The following is a 19,207-nucleotide window of genomic DNA, read 5'->3' on the forward strand; positions in this document are numbered from 1 at the left end:
GGAAGAGAATACTACAATTGCTCAATTCTGCAATTCCTTCTTGGAAGCAAAGTTCTGTTTTATACTCTCCCAAAAACAGAAAACCCTCCCAACTTTGCTTCAATATAAAACACTGAACTTCATTCATGATGAAATGCTCACCACTGGATACCATCTCACGGAACTAGGAGAGCAAGAATTCCTGTTCTGAGCAGGTGTGTGAGATACATTTCCAAAAGCAGCAGCTGGACTGACTCTCCCCAAAGTCAACTGACAAGCAGCTAACAAGGTTCATATGACTTGGATTCACTTGTTTTTGTCCGGTTGGCATGTGTGTCTACATGCATGCGCATGCACACACATACACACACACACAATCTGTTTTTCTATTTATCTGTTTTTCTACCTCTCACCTTCTGATCCAGATCAATTCTTTCCTGAGAAACGTCCATTTCAACAACAGTGCCGGGGAGGAAATTTCTCTCGACCAGCAGGGAGATCTGGCAAGTTCATTGGATATCATCAACACAGTCACATTCCCCAATCACTCCTTCAAGAGCATCAGTGTTGGCAGGATGGACCCCCAGGATCCTGCAGGCAGAGAGTTCACCTTGAATGGAAGTGCCATCCTGTGGAATCCCAGGTTCAAGCAGGTGGGGAGTATGATGGTGTTTTCTGAATCAAGAATTGGGAGACTGCAGAGGAGGCTGAGGCTGTAATTCTTTGAAAAAATGGAGTGCGTTCCATTTAATTCCGTGGAAATGACTTCTGAGTAGACATGAACAGGATGGTACTCTAATGGCCCAATCTTAACATACCAGTGTGCCTCCAGGACTAGGGTCCTGGTGGTGGAATACGGTTACAGCATTGTAAGAGCTGTTTGGGAAGTGCTCACAGCTGCTTGCTTCCAGGCTACCACTCTGGATGGTAAGAGTACCCTCTCACCATGATTGAAAGAGAAGATCCTCTGAAGGTCCTTGGTAAATCAGCAGGGTGGGCAGAATGGGGCCAGGGGTGGGAGGTTTAGGGCAGATTTGGGAAGATCGGGTTTCAGAGGAAGGAGGGTGTGGAACGTGGCACAAGTGACTTGTGCCGGAAGATATCCCTTCTGCAGCCAACCAACAGGCGCCCTTTGTCTCCTCTGACTTGTGCCAGCTGAAGAGCTGGTGCAGGTCCAAAGAGTCCCAGTGGTGGTCTGGTTATAGAGTTGATAAGAGAAAGGTATAAAATAGCTGGTTACTTTGAGGGCACATGGATGTAAACAGAGGACTAGGTATGTCATTAAATGGAGCAAAATGAACATTAGAGCAATCTGTACCATCCAGTTGATACCTACACACACACCCATTCCCTGTGATCATTCTTAGATGGTGCCCCAGTCCAGATGTGTTGAGAAGTGCCATCCTGGCCAGAATAGGCTTGTTCGTGAGGGGCAGCAGATTTGTTGCTATGATTGTGTCCAGTGCTCTGAAGATGGGATTTCAGTGCAGATGGGTGAGTGAAAGACTGCAGAGTTACTTTCTGATTATTGTTGCTATTATCATTTTTATCATTATTTCTACATGAAAAAAATGTTTGTTCAGGACTGGGAGGAGTCAGGGATGGCGGAGCAGGCCTCCTCTACATCCTCACCCGCTCCCAGGCCTGAAAATCCTACATGGGGCTACTTGGTTCTGCACCTATGAATAAGCTTGCACAGTTCCAAGTAGACCTATAGAGTTTGCAGGGGATTGATAAGGAGTATCCGCCTGAAGGGGGACATGATTGAGACATACAAAATTATGCATGGGAAGGATAAAGTGGATAGAGAGATGCTCTTTACACTCTCACATAACACCAGAACCAGGGGACATCCACTCAAATTGAGTGTTGGGAGAGTTAGGACAGACAAAAGAAAATATTTCTTTACTCAGCGTGTGGTTGGTCTGTGGAACTCCTTGCTGCAGGATGTGGTGATGGCATCTGGCCTGGATGCCTTTAAAAGGGGTTTGAAAATTTTTCTGGAGGAAAAATCCTTTATGGGTTACAAGCCATGATGTGTATGTGCAACCTCCTGATTTTAAAAATGGACTACGTCAGAATGCCAATGCAAGGGAGGGCACCAGGATGCAGGTCTCTTGCTGTCTTGTGTGCTCCCTGGGGCATTTGGTGGGTGGCTGTGAGATACAGGAAGCTGGACTAGATGGGCCTATGGACTGATCCAGTGCGGCCGTTCTTATGTTCTTATGAGTAAGGGAACAAATTCTCCCTTATCTCAACGAGATATGCAGCTGCCTCCATTCCAGTCCTAGATACAGCAGAGACCTCACTGGATCGCACCGCGGCACTTTGGGTAGTATTGGGCTGTAAACTGAGTTCAATGAGACTTGCTCCCAAGTAAGTGCATATAGGATTGCTGCCTAATTCTGAGATATTCCCCATTGAAAAGTGTGGTTTTCATTTTAATAGGACAGCCAGAAAACTGCAAAGCTTGCTTAGCAGATACACTCAACAGCCTAACATTTGACATCAAATTATCCAAACACCACATTTCTTTCAGTTTAGATCAGTTTAGAAATATTTTAATCACCTTCTTTCATGTGGAGAAGGGCTTTCTTGCATGACTTCACTCAAAAACAGGTCAATCCTTTGTTAGGACATTGCCAAATTTCCTTTTACACAAGGCAAGAGCCTTTGTCCAGCATACCAATATTTTTCTTAAAAAGCAGAACACTTTGTGAGTTCCACTCACCAACAAAAGGGGAAATAAAGTTATTATTATTGTTGTTGTTGTTGTTGTTGTTGTTGTTGTTGTTGTTGTTGTTAACTTTACTCCTTGGAAGAAAACTTGGTGGGTCAGAAAAATCCTGTGGCTTCTGTCACTAACTCTTTTTTCATGCTTCAAAAAAAAAAAAAAGAGTCTGAAGTGTATGAGCACAATCCTGGGCTCAGCGCACCGGCACATGTTGTCCCAAACGTGCTGTAAGACACGTTTGTGAGGCTTACTGCTGGGCAAGCGCCGGTGGTAACCCAGCACCTCTGGCGCTAGGTTAGTATCAGACGGGCACCTGCGCTCCGCTGTTTGGCGGTCATTTGGACCACCGAGCCGTGGTAAGTTAAGTGGTGGCATGGGGGGATACGAAGTTCTGGGGAGGGGGAGGGACGGAGGATGGGGAGAAGGCAGGGAGCAGGACTGATGGGGAGGCGGGAGGCACAGAGAGGGAAGTGGAGGCGTGCTGGGGGAGGGAGCGGGGAGGGAGGGAGATGGGACTGCTGGAGCAGACTGGTCGATCCTGAGTGTTCGTGTGGGGGTCACTGCCCGAAACAAACGCTTTTACCTCGCTCGGCAGTGAATCGAGAAACCCCATTCCAGGGCTACTTCCCTTACGTGGGGGAAGGGGACAAAAGTCCCCTTCTCCCGAGGTGCCACCCCCGGCTGCCATGGGCGCACAGGATCTTTGCTGCCGCTGAAGTCGAGCACCCTGGGGGCTGAGGATTGCGCTGTAATACTCTGCAAAGACTGGATCACATATCCCCAAGTGAAACATTCTGATGATGGTCTAATTATAGCCACTGAACATTCTTGATGGATTTTGAAAGAGTCAAATTGAATTAATTCAGTTCAATGACTTCCTGTTTCAAAAACAAAACTTGCTATCACTTTCTTTTCAGTGAGCTTTTTGAATTTTCTATAATGCCAGATTTCATGCTAGTTACAAGATGCTGATCCCATCAAGTTGAATGGGCTAATATAGATATGCTGAAATTATGGAGATTTGCTTATTTCTTTCAGATGCAGAACAGTGTGACAAATGCCCAGAAAATCAGTACCCAAACAGTCGCAAGGATCAGTGCATCCCCAAAGTCTTAATCTTTCTATCCTACAAAGAGAACATGGGAATCCTTTTGTCTTCCTTGGCTCTTTTCCTTGCCCTGCTGACAGTTCTGGTGATGTGGAGCTTCATTCAACACCGGAATACTCCCATTGTCAAGGCCAACAACTGGGGCATCACCTGCACTCTTCTCTCTTCTCTGCTGCTCTGCTTTTTGTGTTCCTTCCTATTCCTTGGTCGGCCTGGGAAGGTGACCTGCTTTCTCCGCCAGATAGTATTTGGCATCGTCTTCACTGTTGCTGTGTCTCGTGTGTTGGCCAAAACCATCACTGTCATTTTGGCCTTCATGGCCACCAAGCCAGGAAACAGCATGAGGAAATGGGTGGGGAAGAGGCTGGCAGTCTCAGTCATCATTCTGTGTTCTCTCATTCAAGCTGGCCTCTGTGTGGTTTGGCTGGCAACATCTCCCCCCTTCCCAGAGTTTGACATGCACTCCCACATTGACTAAATCATTATACAATGCAATGAAGGTTCAGTCTTCATGTTCTACATTGTCTTGGGCTACATGGGATGCTTGGCCTTGATCAGCTTCATCGTGGCTTTCTTGGCCAGGAAGCTGCCTGATACTTTTAATGAAGCCAAACTGATCACTTTCAGCATGTTGGTGTTCTGCAGTGTTTGGGTATCTTTTGTCCCCGGCTACCTGAACACCAGGGGGAAATACATGGTGGCTGTGGAGGTCTTCTGCATCTTGACCTCCAGTGGTGGGTTGTTGAGTTGCATCTTTCTTCCAAAGTTCTACATTATTATTCTGAGGCCTGAGCTGAACACTAGAGCCCAGCTAGTACGGAAGAAGTCTACTAGTCCATGACACTTGGAATTGATCTCATATTTACCATCCCCAGCTTTTCTTTCTCATCTCCTTTATTAGTGAGCAAACAAACAACTAAAAAACAAAACAGCAACAAAGTAACCAGAAAAATAAAATACATAAAGCTTACAATATATTTTAATAAACAATCTATTGAGGTGTTTGTTTCTGATGAGTAACACCTCTGCATGAATATTAATAAGCAATTTGCAAACCATCTCTACTAAAGCATTCAAGTCTTTCAAATGCCTCCCTAATATGTCGCTGTTATCTATAAGCCACATGTTTAAATGATGGTAATATGTTCAAATGTTGTCATCTGTAAGCCATGTGTTCTGACCTCCCCAGATCGAAGATTAAGGAGGCAATTTCCTCCACACCCATATCAGAGGTTTCCATATCCATGTGTCATGCGTGGGGGGGGGGGATGGAACAGATACATAAACTCCATGCATTGTTTAGAAACCAAATTGTTTCTAAACAATGCATGGAGTTTATGTATCTGTTCCATTCCCCCCCCCCCCACACACACACACACACATGGACATGGAAACCTCTGATATGGGTGTGGAGGAAATTAATGATTGCCTCCTTAATATTCGATCTGGGGAGGTCAGCCATTCAAGACAGAGGGCAGCCTGAAGGTCAACAATCTAAATCTTTATTTTATAGCAGTTAACCCCTGCTAATTGGGTAAGAGGCACTTTTTCAAGTGGGTGCTCTTTTTTTTTAGCAGGGGGAGAGTAACTGGCCCACCTCACCCCAGCACTGTCTGCTCTAGTGGCTGTCTGCTGGTATTCATTTGCATCTTTTTAGATTGTGAGCCCTTTTGGGACAGGGAGCCATTTAGTTATTTGATTTTTCTCTGTAAACCGCTTTGTGAACTTTTAGTTGAAAAGCGGTATATAAATACTGTTAATAATAATAATAATAATAGCAGTTGCCTGGCACACACATCCACACCCCTGACCTAAGTCAGTTGTGAAGTCGTGTGCATGCCCAAAGCAAAACTACATGCACCTTGATAACTTTTCTAGTTTTCCTATTTATCAAAGACTATCCCCCTTTCTGCATATAATTAAGCATATGGAATTCACCTTGTCTCCCAACTTGGGCACGTGCAAAAATGAGTTTCTATTTCCTAAATGCCATATGAAGTAGGAGAAACAATGCTGTGTCTACAGACAGGGCTTGATCCAATTTTGGTATGCAGACATAAATATAACCTGGTGATCATTGCTGTAACATACTGCCCCAGCACCCAAGGCAGTGACAGCATTGTTGGAGCCGGCGCAATTCCATCTGTTGTCCAGAGGGGGCAGGAAGCTGACTCCCCAGAAGGGGTCAAACTATTGCTCAGTGACCCTGACCTTCCTACCTGTTCTGTTTGTGATCCTTGTGGTACGTGGCCCTAACCCTTTATCCTTCCCTTCTCCTCTGGACATATTCCCTTTTGTCCTTGGACCATGGACCTGTTAAGATGTGCACACTAGGGCCCCTGATGCCCATGCCATCTTAAGCATAAGGGCTGCAGGGTGAGGCAGCTCCAGGGCCTTGCCATCCCTAAGTGTTAGCTGATCCCCTGATCCTAATCAGATGCTGTAAATATGCATTCAATGGAACCATGAGTAAACAACTTCTTTTTTATACAGATTTAACAAACCTCCGCTACTTTGTCTTTTTTATTGATTAGCAGTCAGCTGGGTGAGGGAGGTTCCCTGGGGTGATACCCAAAAGGGGGGTTCCGCTGCTTGCTCTACTCTGCTTCCTCCCCATCACCAAAAGGAAACTCTTATTTTTCCAGCAAGCATGATGTCATGTAACATTGTGATGTCACTTCTGGGTTCTCCCCAAAGGGTGAAATACTCACTGCTGTGGTTCCATGGCCCCATTCCTTCTCCTGTGAAGGGAGCCTCTACAGGAGAGGGAAGCTGCCTCCTCTGTAAACAGGGTGGAGCCTGGGGCAGTCATGCACCCCCCCAGCTTAGTGCCCAGGGCAGGTGCCCCTCTGGCTCTGCCCATGTTAGAGCTCTGCAAGTGATAATCACATCAAGTGATTATAAATGTGAAAAAAGGCCAAGTGATAAAGAGTTAATTGGTCAAGATCAATTTCCTAGGAACCCATCTCACAGGTGTTCTTTCGTTCAGCTACAGGCGAATGTAGCTTAACAACATTCCAATCAGCGACGAACTGCATGCATGACGGTCCGTCGCTGATCCTTGTCACACCCCCAAAACCTCCGAAGCTGAGAGGAGCTGTGCTCCCCTTGCCTCCAAATGCTTTTCTGAGCCCTGCAGAGGCCACATGCTCCAGAGGCTTTGAAAAGAGGATGTCGTTTAACAATGGTGTCACTTAACGAAGTGTGTGCGGGACCACATCCCCATCATTAAATGACGCACACCTGTACTCTAAAAATAGGATATACAAAGGCCTCATAAGTTTTGCAGATTTTTAATGTGCTAATACCAAAGCTCACACTGCACACATGAACTAAGTAACTAACGAAATGCTGCTAAATGCCCGAGTTCAGGATCAGAGTCCTGCTATACTGGGCAACATCCCTGGTACGTTAAATATGTGTATTGCTGTTCCTCTTCACTGCTACTGAGAAGGTATCGATTTTAAACAGAAGACATTATGAAAGCCTGGTGAATAGCTCTATGGATGGTTAGGTGGAGGGATGCTGTAGTGTGGTGGGGCTAGGACTGGGCTCTCAATAACTCAGACCTGAAGAACTGACAGGGAATGGTGGAGCAAATCCCTGAATATGGCAATTGAAGTCCCTCCACCTAACCATCCATAGAGCTATTTCACCAGGCTTTCATACTGTCTTCAGTTTAAAACCGATACCTTCTCAGTAGCAGTGAAGAGGAACAGCACTGCATTGGGGGGGGGGGGTTAGTTAGGATTGAGCTGTTAATCAAGCACACCGAATGTGTACGTGAATGTGCCTGTGTTCAGTTGGAATTCCTCCAAAGCTTTGGGATGGGATGCTCATCCAATTCCTCCATGTGATGGTATTATGAACATGTTTGATGTGGATGGCTGGTGGTTGCCACATTATAAAGATAATGTGCAGCTCTTCTCTATTCTCAATAGTTCCTTGCCACAATTATGACACACTCAGCTCTCTGAAGCCTCATTAACATCTAAAGTCAAGGGTATGATTTATTTATATCTTAAATTTTTCTCCCACATGAAGGACTATTCTGTCAACCCAAGTGAGTTCTTTATACCATGCCTATTATCTCTGTCATCCCTGGGGACAATTATCTGATCTTAATAAACTTTAAAAATGACTTATTCAGAGTTCAGTAGTAAATGAAGCTGGAGAAAGCTGAAGGTTCTGTCTGACTTAAGTCGACATAACTGCTGACATAAGTTTCTGGGCACAAAATATAATCAATGGATGGTTTGAGGATCTGAGATCCTGACAATAGGATTTCCCATTTCTAGTTTGATTTCAGCTTTCAGTCACTCTCTCAAAACTTTCAACTTTCATTTTCACTAAACTGACCCACTTGCAACTTTATGCTATTGAAGAAAAGCTTGAAAGGATATGGGAAGGGACCAGTGAACTCTGAATCCAACCAACTCTTGCATCGATCTGTGTATAGGCATGGAGATAAGAAGACAGTGACTATTTTATGACATGGAGTGACATGGAGATAAGAGAAAAGTAATTCCCCCCCCCTCTAGAAAGCTGTAGATTGTATGATTGTATTTCTGCTTGTAATGATCTAGCCCATACAATTCTGTTTCCTGAGTGTAAAGTGCCACGGATTTTGAAGGTGTACTATATAAATGGACTGCCTGCAAACTCAATAGCTGCCTGCCTTTTACATTTTATTTTTGCTTTGTGAAATAGCCAGCATTCACAGTAGAAACTGCTATGTCCTGTCCTACCAAAGAACTCTAATTGAAGATGGACTCCACCAATCCTATACGAAGACAGAACCAAACAGGTATTACAGGATTCGTCCTTTTGGGATTATCTGTGGACCTAAAGAACAAGAGACTTCTCTTTGCAATAGGCCTGTTAGTCTACCTGTTGACTTTGGCAGGGAATCTAGTCATCATTATATTGATCAGAGTTGACCAACGCCTCAAAATTCCCATGTACTTTCTCTTGGGCAATCTCTCTTTCATTGAGATCTGTTCCACATCCATCACACTCCCAGAGGTGTTGTGGGACCTCTTGCTGGGGGACAAGTCCATCTCCTTCATAGGATGTGCACTACAAATGTATTTCTTTGTCACCTTAGGAAGTACAAAGTGTGTGCTCCTCTCAGTGATGGCATATGACCATTATGCTGCTATCTGTCATCCTCTCCAGTATACACTGATCATGAGCCAGCCCATATTTTGGAGTCTGCTTGCAGCTTCCTGGATCATTGGCAACTTCAATTCTGTTATCAACACATCACTGGTCTTTTCCCTAACTTTCTGTCACTCCAATGAAATTGACCATTTCTTCTGTGACATTCCTCCTATTCTGCATCTCTCTTGTTCTGATGTATTTCTAGTCCAGTTGATGATCTTCACCGTCTCTGCATTTCTTATGATTGTGCCTTTCTCCCTGATCCTTCTTTCCTACATCCTCATTGTCTCTTCTGTGCTCAAGATCTGCAGAGCCAGTGGTAGGATAAAGACATTCTCCACTTGTATTTCTCACCTCACTGTGGTGAGCATCTTCTATGGCACCATCATCTACACCCACCTGCGACCCTCCTCCAATCATTCCTTGGATGAAGATCGCCTAGTTTCTGTGTTTTATGCTATCATTACTCCCCTGCTAAACCCCTTGATCTACAGCTTTAGGAACAAGGAAGTGCAGGGGGCCTTTTGGAGAGCGCTTGGGAAAAACAGGTTATAAGTATGGGATCAATGTCTTGAGAAGGTCTGATGTGACACACAGTCAATGGGTAGCCCAGCCATATCCTGCACTGGAACAAGAAGGCTGACTAGCCTGTGCTATATCCAGCGCAGGGTAGGAGGTGGCTGTTGTGCAACTTGGAATCAGGTCTTATTGGTCACCTGTTGGTTTCCTTCTGCTTCTGACCTAAGTACAAAATATGTGCTCAAATCTGTGTACTAATTGTTGAAACAATAATGTATTTGTAAAGGCCTCTGCTAAAAAAATAATAATAAAGATTGATGGAAAATCTCCCGGTGATTTTTGTTTGACCTAGGTATGAGTTTGCAAAAGTTAGGGAGGGCCTTCAATATTCCTCTCATCTTCACAAGTTGTTTATCTAAAGGGGCATGTCTGGAACATAACAGGGGTTAGGTTATTGGGGGAGCTGCTCCTGTCATACCCCCGCCTGCACCCAAATGCTCCTAATTCGCCCACCCTGTTTTCCTCCCCCCACTCTCACCAGATCCTTACCTGTACCAGCAGGTACAACTGAGTCTGGTGATTTCCTTCTAGTGCTGCCACCTCTTGCAACAGAACTTGGAAAAATTGCCATTGGTAGCATGCACAGCTCACCTCCATCCACCATTTTACAATAGCAGAAAACCTTTCCACCACCATAAATGGCATGCGCTGGCCTGATTCTAGTTAGGATTGAACCATGTGGCAAGGTCTGTCTGGGACAGGAACAAGTGCAGCTAGAAGACCAACCATGGCCCACACCTGCTTATCCAGGATTAAGGTGGGGTCCACGAGCATTACCAATTTGTGTACCTGGTCCTTCCTACGGAATTCAACCTCATCAAGAACCAGTTAACATAATGTCATTGTCTACAGCATAAGGAGAATTTCTATCTTGCCCATATTTCATTTTAATGTATGGTGCAGATTTGTGATTAAATGACCATCTGAGCATAAATATCATCCTCTAGTGAGGAGGAAATGCTTGCCATATGTCAGGTAATTGCCACTCTATGTATATTCTGTTGCTTCAGCATCATCTCTCTGAACATTATGTGTTTCATATTTATATATGCCTGTGTGTGCCTACTAGTGTGAAAGACATGCAAATCAGGAAATGCATCCAGAATGCACATTCATTGCACAAAGTTACAGAGCTACAATTTCCTCACTTGCTCCTTTTTTAATAGCAAGGAGTTATAAGGGAAGCACAAGAGATGGACACTTCATAATTGCCTTTTTTTAAATTAGATGTTTTCAGTTATCAGAGAGGGAATGTTAATTACCTGGTCCTGATCCAATGTATGTTATGATGACTTCGGAGTGTGGCATTTTAAGGTTGTGTTTATCATCCTGTGACTTGCAATATGTCCAAGAAAATAATTATGAATGTTCCTCTATACCTCAAATGTTGTGTATCTAATGCTAAACTACCTCTACCGAATACTCTTTCTTGAATTCCCAAAAGGAATAAATAATGTTATCTGTAAGAATCAAAATAGTATGTAGCAATCATTCCCCTGGGCACATCACACTGGCGTATTTGCCTAGCCTGGTCTGTGTACTGTACGATTTGGAGCTGTGGCTTGAAGGAGCCAGAGGGAGAAGTATTGGTGAACTTGCTCCTGACAATTTAAGAGGATTTCTCTTTTATTGAGATACAGTCCAGGATGGAGCTTCAGAATGGCTTACTTACTGCATAAAACAAAAAGATCAATACTGAGCAGGTAAGGTTATAATTGAAATACCATGTGTGATAAAGAACATCCTCATTATTTTATTACTTTATTACAACCTATGCTGGGCTTGCAATTCAGGATCTAGCTAGATCATTATAGGTTACAATTCAGGCTCCAGCCAAGATTCTATCATTATCATTATTAATTTCTGGCCTTCTGTCATCACGTATGACCAGATCTTTAAGCTGTGACTGCCTCCCCATCACAGGATGCAGTGCATGCCCCATTGGTACAGCTGCACCGGCACTGAAAAATTGAATAGGATGGGTCCCAAAGACATCTTGAATGTGTAAGCATTGTATACTTGTTCCAATATGTATCTCTATCAAGTTCTTGGGAGTGTAATAATTCATTTCATTTAAACGGCACCATTTAGAGTCCAATTCTGTTCTTATCCCCCCCCCCCACTGGTGCAGCCATGCCAAAAATGGGCACACTGTTTCTAGTAGGGGAGGACAAATCAGGAGGCTTCAGAGGCAAATGGAGTTTAAATCCCCTGACACTTTTGTAAGCCTCCTGCTCCTCAGTGGGTTTCCTCAGACTAGCAATTTCACTAGTGGAAGTTTAGAGAGAAAGGGGATGGGGAGGCTGCAGAAAAGGGGGATAGGATACAGTGAATGCCCCCCACAGCCTCCCTTTAATACAGTATATGGTTCTAGAACTGGAATTTTCCTTACCTTGATATATTGATGATGCAATGGTAAGAGGGTTTTCTGGGACATGGCACAGTAAGGGATATTTGCCCCAAGGGGGGAGAGATAAAATAAGTATAAAGAATAAACACTGTTTCATCTGAATCTGTTATTCAAACAAATCTAGAATCTGTTAACTTTAAAGTTAAAAACAAATATTAGGAGATCCAATCACAACTTTCTTCCAAAAAGTGTATCTTGGGGAAGAAATGTTCTGTGTTATATTTAGCTTGATCTGTGCATCCAAATTTTGTCTCTGGTTGTAACACTGGAGTTACCCCTACCCTGATACAACATAGTTACAATCAGAAGGGAAGATAATGTGCTTAAAAATACTTCATGTGTTTAAGTATCATGTTGGTCTTCTGGTAATTTATTTTTAAGCCTGCTACTTCTCCATATTGTTTTAAGTCTTCTATCAAAAATTCCATGGAGTTGAGTGGATCTTCTAAAATAAATACCAGATCATCTGCAAACACTTGTAATTTATATTCTTCACTTTTAATTTTGAGCGGTTTCACCCTATCATCTTCTCTTATTACATTATTCAGTATTTCTAATGTCAAGATAAACAACAATGGTGAAAGTGGACAACCTTGTATTACTCCTTGTTGAATGTTAATCTCTCTCCTCAATTCTCCATTTACTCTTATCCTTGCTTTCTGGTCCGAATATATTCTTTATATCATCTTGATAAATTTTGGACCAAAATCTAATTCTTGCAGACAATTAATCATAGAATCCCAATGTAAATTGTCAAAAGCCTTCTCAGCATCTAAGAACACTAGAGCTAATTTCTTATCTGGATGGGCTTCAAAAAATTCCAATATAAACATAAAAGACAATGATGTAGAATGATTAAAGGCATTTGGACTATAGATAACAAACAAAGTAAAATATTTAGGAATTACAATTACAAAAAAAGACAAGTACATTAATTGAAGACAATTATATCAAATTAATGAAAGAAATAAAAAAAGATTTGGAGAAATATAATAAACTGCAACTATCTCTAATGGGAAGAATAGCTTTATTAAAAATGAAAATATTACCAAAATTAATGTTTTTATTTCAGACTATCCCGATTATTTTGAAGAGATCTTTTTTTGAAGAAATGAACAAAATTACTATAAAATTTGTCTGGCAAGGTAAAAAACCGAGAATAAGACTGAAATTATTGCAAGAAGATAAAAAAAGAGCAGGATTTGGACTACCAGACTGGGAATTATATTATCAAGCAGCAGCCTTAAAATGGATAAAAGATTGGGGACTTTTATTGAACGCAAAAATTTTAACATTAGAAGCACACGATTTACAAATAGGCTGGCATGCGTTCCTCTTTTATGATAAAGTTAAACAGCACGGATATTTTAAACAACACATTTTAAGAAGATCTTTAATTTGGATATGGGATCAGATAAAATATAAGATATATTCTAAATTACCTAGATGGATAAAACCGCTTGAAATAGCAACCAATCCGAACTGGATTAAAAAAGATCAAAATAAAGCATACAGTGAGTTGCTGAATAATAAAGGAGTGATTTTAAGTAAGTCTGAGTTAGAAGAGAAAGGAATAAAGCTGGACTGGTGGAATGAAATGCAAATAAGAACAAGATTACGAGAAGACCAAAAAATAGGTCTTTATGAAGAAGATATAAGTTTTGATAAAATATTTTTGATTGATGAGGGGAAGTATATAAGAAAAATGTACAGTTTTCTCCTGGAGATAAGAATGGAAGATGAGATAGTTAAAGATGCAATGGTGCATTGGGCAAAAAATTTTGGATATAATATATCAATGGATGATTGGAATCAAATTTGGAATACAAATATTAAGATAACTAAAGCAGTGTCTTTTAAAGATAATTTATATAAAATGTTTTCTAGATGGTATTTAACACCAGAGAAATTAGCAAAAATGTACTCTGGGTTATCAAATAAGTGTTGGAAATGTAATGAGGTAGAAGGAACTTTTTATCATATGTGGTGGACATGCGAAAAAGCAAAGAAATACTGGAAAATGATACATAAAATGTGGCAAGAGATATTGCATTGTGTATTAACATTCAAACCAGAAATAGTCCTCCTAAATGTGACATCAGAAATTAAAGACCAATCTAAGAAACACCTTATTGTACATATTGTACATATTGTACATACTGAAACCTTGCAAATCTGTCTCGTCAGCATTGGCATTGACACCCACTTCTAGTTTAAGTGCCAGCTGAAACTCCACCCAAATTTTGTCCCACCTTTCCTGCTTGCAGGTGTGTTAGCAGGTGCATACCCTCCTGCCACCACTAACTCCTTCTTGTCCACCTGGCTGCTTTTGCTGAAAGGGGAGGAGAGCGCAGTGCAGTGATTCAGGAACATCCTAACACTACTGTCATCTTACTTTCATCTTGCCACCTCCCACTTGAACCTGCCCAGCCGCATTCAAACACACTGACAGTACAATCCTAAGGGCTGTTTACACCACTGGAATGAGTGTTCCAACAGCATAGTTTTATGGCTGCTGCAACCATGACAGTGCCAAAGCCTCAAGTCATGAGTGGCTGGGTTTGTGTAAAAACAAGGACTTGACACCTGCTGCCACTGGTAAGTTTGTGTAAGGGTTAGGAGGAATGAAGGGAGGGTGGAATGGGGTGGGGCGGGTAGAACAGGAAGGTGATAGGGTGAGGAAGAGGACAGATTGGGTCCAGAAAGGGGGTGGGTTCGGCAACAGTGGCACCCACAAAAACCTAACCCCCTTCCCGGACTATAGAGCTAAGGCAGGTTCAAGTTGACCCATGGCAGCTGTTGGGGCATCCCCTGGGGCAAGGGAACAAGTATTCCCTTACCCCAAGGAGGCCTCAACAAGCCAAAATGCCCCTGCAGCATACAGTAGAAGTCGTGTTGGCAAACTGTGTTGTCATTGGGGAGTTATGGAGTAGTCCAAAGAGGCAACCGGAAGCCCTTCCCAGAGGTAAATAGAACTTTTATTAATTACCTCTGGTTGGCCTTCTGGCTCCTGCTCTAGCCCTTCCCCACCATTAAATGCAGCACATGCTGCATCGAGTACAATGGTGGGTGACAGGATTGGGTGGGAAGTGTTGTAAATTTTCAGTTTTCCAGTTTTCAGAAAAATTTTAGAACAATTCAGGAAAAAAAGAAGCAAACACTCCAACATTTATCATCTTTCAATGCCTTTTGTAAACAGTTTTCTCTTACATAGAATTCTCTTAGCAGCAGCAATAGACCATAGACCATAGGATTAACCCCTGCTAACTGACCATAAGCAATAGACCATAGGATTAACCCCTGCTAACTGGGTAAGAGGCACACTTTCAAGTGTGTGCTCCTCTTTATAGCAGGGGGAGAGTAACTAGCCCAACTCACCCCAGCAGTGTCTTTTCTAGTGACTGTCTGCTGGTGTTCTTTTGCATCTTTTTAGATTGTGAGCCCTTTTGGGACAGGGAGCCACTAGTTGTTTGTTTTTTCTCTGTAAACCACTTTGTGAACTTTTAGTTGAAAAGCGGTATATAAATACTGTTAATAATTAATAATAATAATAGGATTCAAACAGCCCAGTTCAGGGCCAATTCCCCTGTGCCAATGCAGTGGCACCATTGCAGCTTGAGGGGCATCTTGCAGGGGAATTTTGCATGTTGGAGGTCTCCTCGAGGTAAGGGGACATTCACCCCTTTGCCACGGGGAAAGCCCCAGCCAGTGTCTACTTGGACTTAGGCCAACCAATTCATTTGCGCAAGTCTGAGTTTATCCATGTTGGCGAATTAAACCTGGGAAGGGGGATGGGATATGGCAAGCCAATCGCACCCCCTTTCCTGAACCCAATCTGCTCATCCTGTTGCCACCCCCCCCGGCCCATTCCACCCCCCTGCCCTCAGTAGTCATTACATTACCTGGTCAATTTGCAAAGGATTTGAATGTGTTCATTTGGAATTCGTACAAATCCTCAGTTCCTTTGGGGGCAAGCAGTGGAATGTGACTGCTTTAGCAACACGCTACTGGGGGATGCAGGGAGGACACATGGATTGTTCAGTTCCACATCTTCAGTGTAATGTGTAGTTCTTCTCAATTCACAATAGACCCTTGAAGCAATTACAGACAAGTTCAACACTCTCTGGACCTCATTAACCTCCAAAGGCATGGGCGTGATTCATTATTTTTGACTTAAAATATTTCTGCACTCAAAAACCCATACTGTCGACCCCAGTGAGTTATTTTCACCATGCCAATTATTTCTCTCAGCGCTAGGGACAATTTAGAAAGCCACAGTTACAATGTAGTAGTGCCTTACACAGGATTTAATAATAGAGGGAGAGAGATTGAGGTTTTCTCAGAAGATCGATAAATGCCATCCTAAAAAGTCATATGCCCAGTAAGTAAGCAATTGATGCTTACTAGATTTCTTTGTTAGTTTGTTTAATCAAATAACTCTTGAAAAATGTCCTGAATGTGAAAGCTCCTCTATGTATGTCTTGAGAATCTGAGAGAGTGAAAATATGATTTCCCATCTCTAGTTCAATTTCACCTTTCAGTCACTGTTCCAAAAATTTTGACTACCATTTTCATTAAACCAGCACTTTTAGAACACTGAGGGGAAAAAAATGAAAGTATATGAGAAAGGACTATGGAGCTCTGAAGAGTTTTGCATTTATCAATGTGCAAAGCCAGAGATATGGTGTTCATTGTTGTGAGCTCCACCCCCCATCAGACAGTTAAAGATAGCATGAAAGACAGATCTGTGCATGAAATGAGTGCACTCCACCAATTTGCTGTTGGGATAAAATGGTAGACAGCATGGGAAGGAAAGCTCCTCTCAAACCATTCTCAACTCTCAGAAAACCATGTTTGCCTGTAACTTGGAGAAGCTCCTTTGTCAGTGGGCAGACGTCGACATTGGCTACGTAACAGGAACAAGAGCAAAGCTAAGGGCAATGTAGAAGAAATGGACAAGACAGGAAGAGGCAAAGTAGTGCAAGCAAACAGATCACAAACTTGGCACTTCTAAGGAAATTTCCTAGGAGCTACAGATCTTCCCTCTATCAAACTTTCTTCTTTTTAAAGAGGCAGTTCCGAAGCTGCATTCAGGGAAATGCAAAAGTCTTCAAGTGAGTATGTATTCCAAGGCTAGCTGAGGCTGAGAAGGAATGATTTTCCTGAAGCTACTCTGTACAACTGGAGCTGGTGCCAGGGACCCTGGAGCAGAGCCCAACACAGATTCCTATGTCAGCCCACCCACTTATGGCCTACTGAGCACTTCCATTAACATTGTATGGAAGTTTCAAGAGTGATCTAGGGTCCTCTGCTAGGCATGGCCCCTTGGTCAGTTCCCAAACTGGTCATCCTGTTCTGCTAACACCTGTCTACTGCCTTTTTCCTTATTTCCCTACCAATAATCCCTCTGCCCATTATCACCTTGCACAGTGTCCATGTTTGCTTCTAAAATTCATCTTATAAACATCTATTCAGGAATGTTCGCTTTTATTGAGGACAACATTTTAATCTTGTTTTAGGAGCTCCATTCCTTCTGAGGTCAACTACATTCAGAGTTGCTTGATAACTGTCTTTGATTTACTGTCTGCTGTATCTGAAATATTTCTAAATGCAAGGTCACGCTGATTGTTAAGGGTCAGCCGTGTAAACTGATTGACTACAAATGCAGTGATTGCCTGCCTCTTATTTTTTTGTCTTTGTGAAAGTGCCAGCATTAAAAGTTGAAACTGTGATGTCCTCTCCTACCAAAGAAATCTAAATGAAGATGGACTCCGCCAATCCTATAGGAAGACAGAACCAAACAAGTTTCACAGGATTTGTCCTCATGGGATTCTCTGTTGATCCAAAGAACAAGAGTCTTCTCTTTGTTGCAGGCTTGTTCGTCTAGCTGTTGACTTTGGCAGGGAATCTAATAACCATCATATTGATCTGTGTCAACCAATGCCTCAAAACTCCCATGTACTTCCTCCTGGGAAACCTCTCTTTTATTGAGATCTGCTACACGTCCACCATACTCCCAAAGGTGCTGTGGGACCTCCTGTTGGGGGACAAGACCATCACCTTCATTGGATGTGCTCTCCAAATGTATTTCTTTATCACTTTAGCAAGCACAGAGTGTGTACTCCTCTCAGTGATGGCATACGATCGCTATGCAGCCGTCTGTCACCCACTCCACTACACCACACTCATGAGACAATCTATATGTACGGGACTGCTAGCAATTTCTTGGTGTTCTGGGCACTTTAATTCTATTGTCAACACAGCATCAGTCTTTTCCCTAACATTCTGTCACTCCAATGCAATTGACCACTTCTTCTGTGATATTCCTCCTATACAGCGCCTCTCTTGCTCTGACATTTTTGTCAGCCAGTTGGTGACCTTCACTGTCTCCGGGTGTATTCTTGTTGTGACTTCCTCCATGATTCTTCTTTCCTACATCCTCATTGCCTCTTCTGTTCTCAAACTCCATACAGCTCATGGTAGGATGAAGGCATTCTCCACTTGTGCTTCCCACCTCACTGTGGTGAGCATCCTCTATGATACCATCATTTACACCTACCTACGGCCCTCTTCCAGACATTCCTTGGAACAAGACCGCCTGGTGTCTGTGTTGTATACTGTTCTTACACCACTGTTAAACCCCCTGATCTACAGCTTTAGGAACAAGGAAGTGCAGGGGGCACTATGGAGAACTCTTGGGAAGGATAGGCCATAGGTACAGAACCAACACCTTCAGGGGTTTAAATCCACAGGATAGTATGTTTATTGTCTCTCATGCACATACATGCATGGCTCTCTCTCACCCTCACATAAAAATTTAAAAGTTTACCATAACTTCCACAAACTTTGGGCAACATCATTAATTACAGGATAGTATGTTCCAAATACATTGAATGAGTTGTCTTTTAACAAATACAGGTGCAGCCTATTTATCCACAGATTTTTTATCTGCGAATTTGTCTCAAGGCAAATGGGGTGGGGGTACTGAAAGTCACACACACCTTTGCCTCCTTTGCCCTGCACTGGCCTCTTGCTCTGTTTCCAGGCAGCCCAAAACACTGCAAAATGGCTCTGCCTCACCCAGGCAGGGAATAGCCCTGGAGCCCTGGAAGAGGTTCCCCTTTCAAAGGAACAGTAACATTCCTGGAGCCCCTGAGCCAGCAAAGAGGCTGAAGAGGGTGGCAAAAAACCCTGTGTAACCAGAACACTGCAGCAAGGTGGATCGCGTGTCGCG

The 19,207-nt window shown here is 42.8% G+C and overlaps 2 protein-coding genes across 2 annotated transcripts; both read left to right on the forward strand.

Annotated features, from left to right (window-relative positions):
• Positions 1-8,957: 8,957 nt before the first annotated feature.
• Positions 8,958-9,539, forward strand: LOC136653086 (olfactory receptor 5AR1-like). Its single transcript, XM_066630010.1, has one exon. The coding sequence runs from the start codon at positions 8,958-8,960 to the stop codon at positions 9,537-9,539; it is 582 nt and encodes a 193-aa protein (XP_066486107.1).
• Positions 9,540-18,106: 8,567 nt separating this feature from the next.
• On the forward strand, positions 18,107-18,688 carry LOC136653087 (olfactory receptor 5B21-like). The gene has a single exon (XM_066630011.1). It carries the CDS (start codon positions 18,107-18,109, stop codon positions 18,686-18,688), a length of 582 nt encoding a protein of 193 aa, XP_066486108.1.
• The last annotated feature ends 519 nt before the right edge of the window (positions 18,689-19,207 follow it).

Source organism: Tiliqua scincoides, chromosome 5, assembly GCF_035046505.1.
Source record: "Tiliqua scincoides isolate rTilSci1 chromosome 5, rTilSci1.hap2, whole genome shotgun sequence".
Classification (NCBI taxonomy): Eukaryota; Metazoa; Chordata; class Lepidosauria; order Squamata; family Scincidae; genus Tiliqua; species Tiliqua scincoides.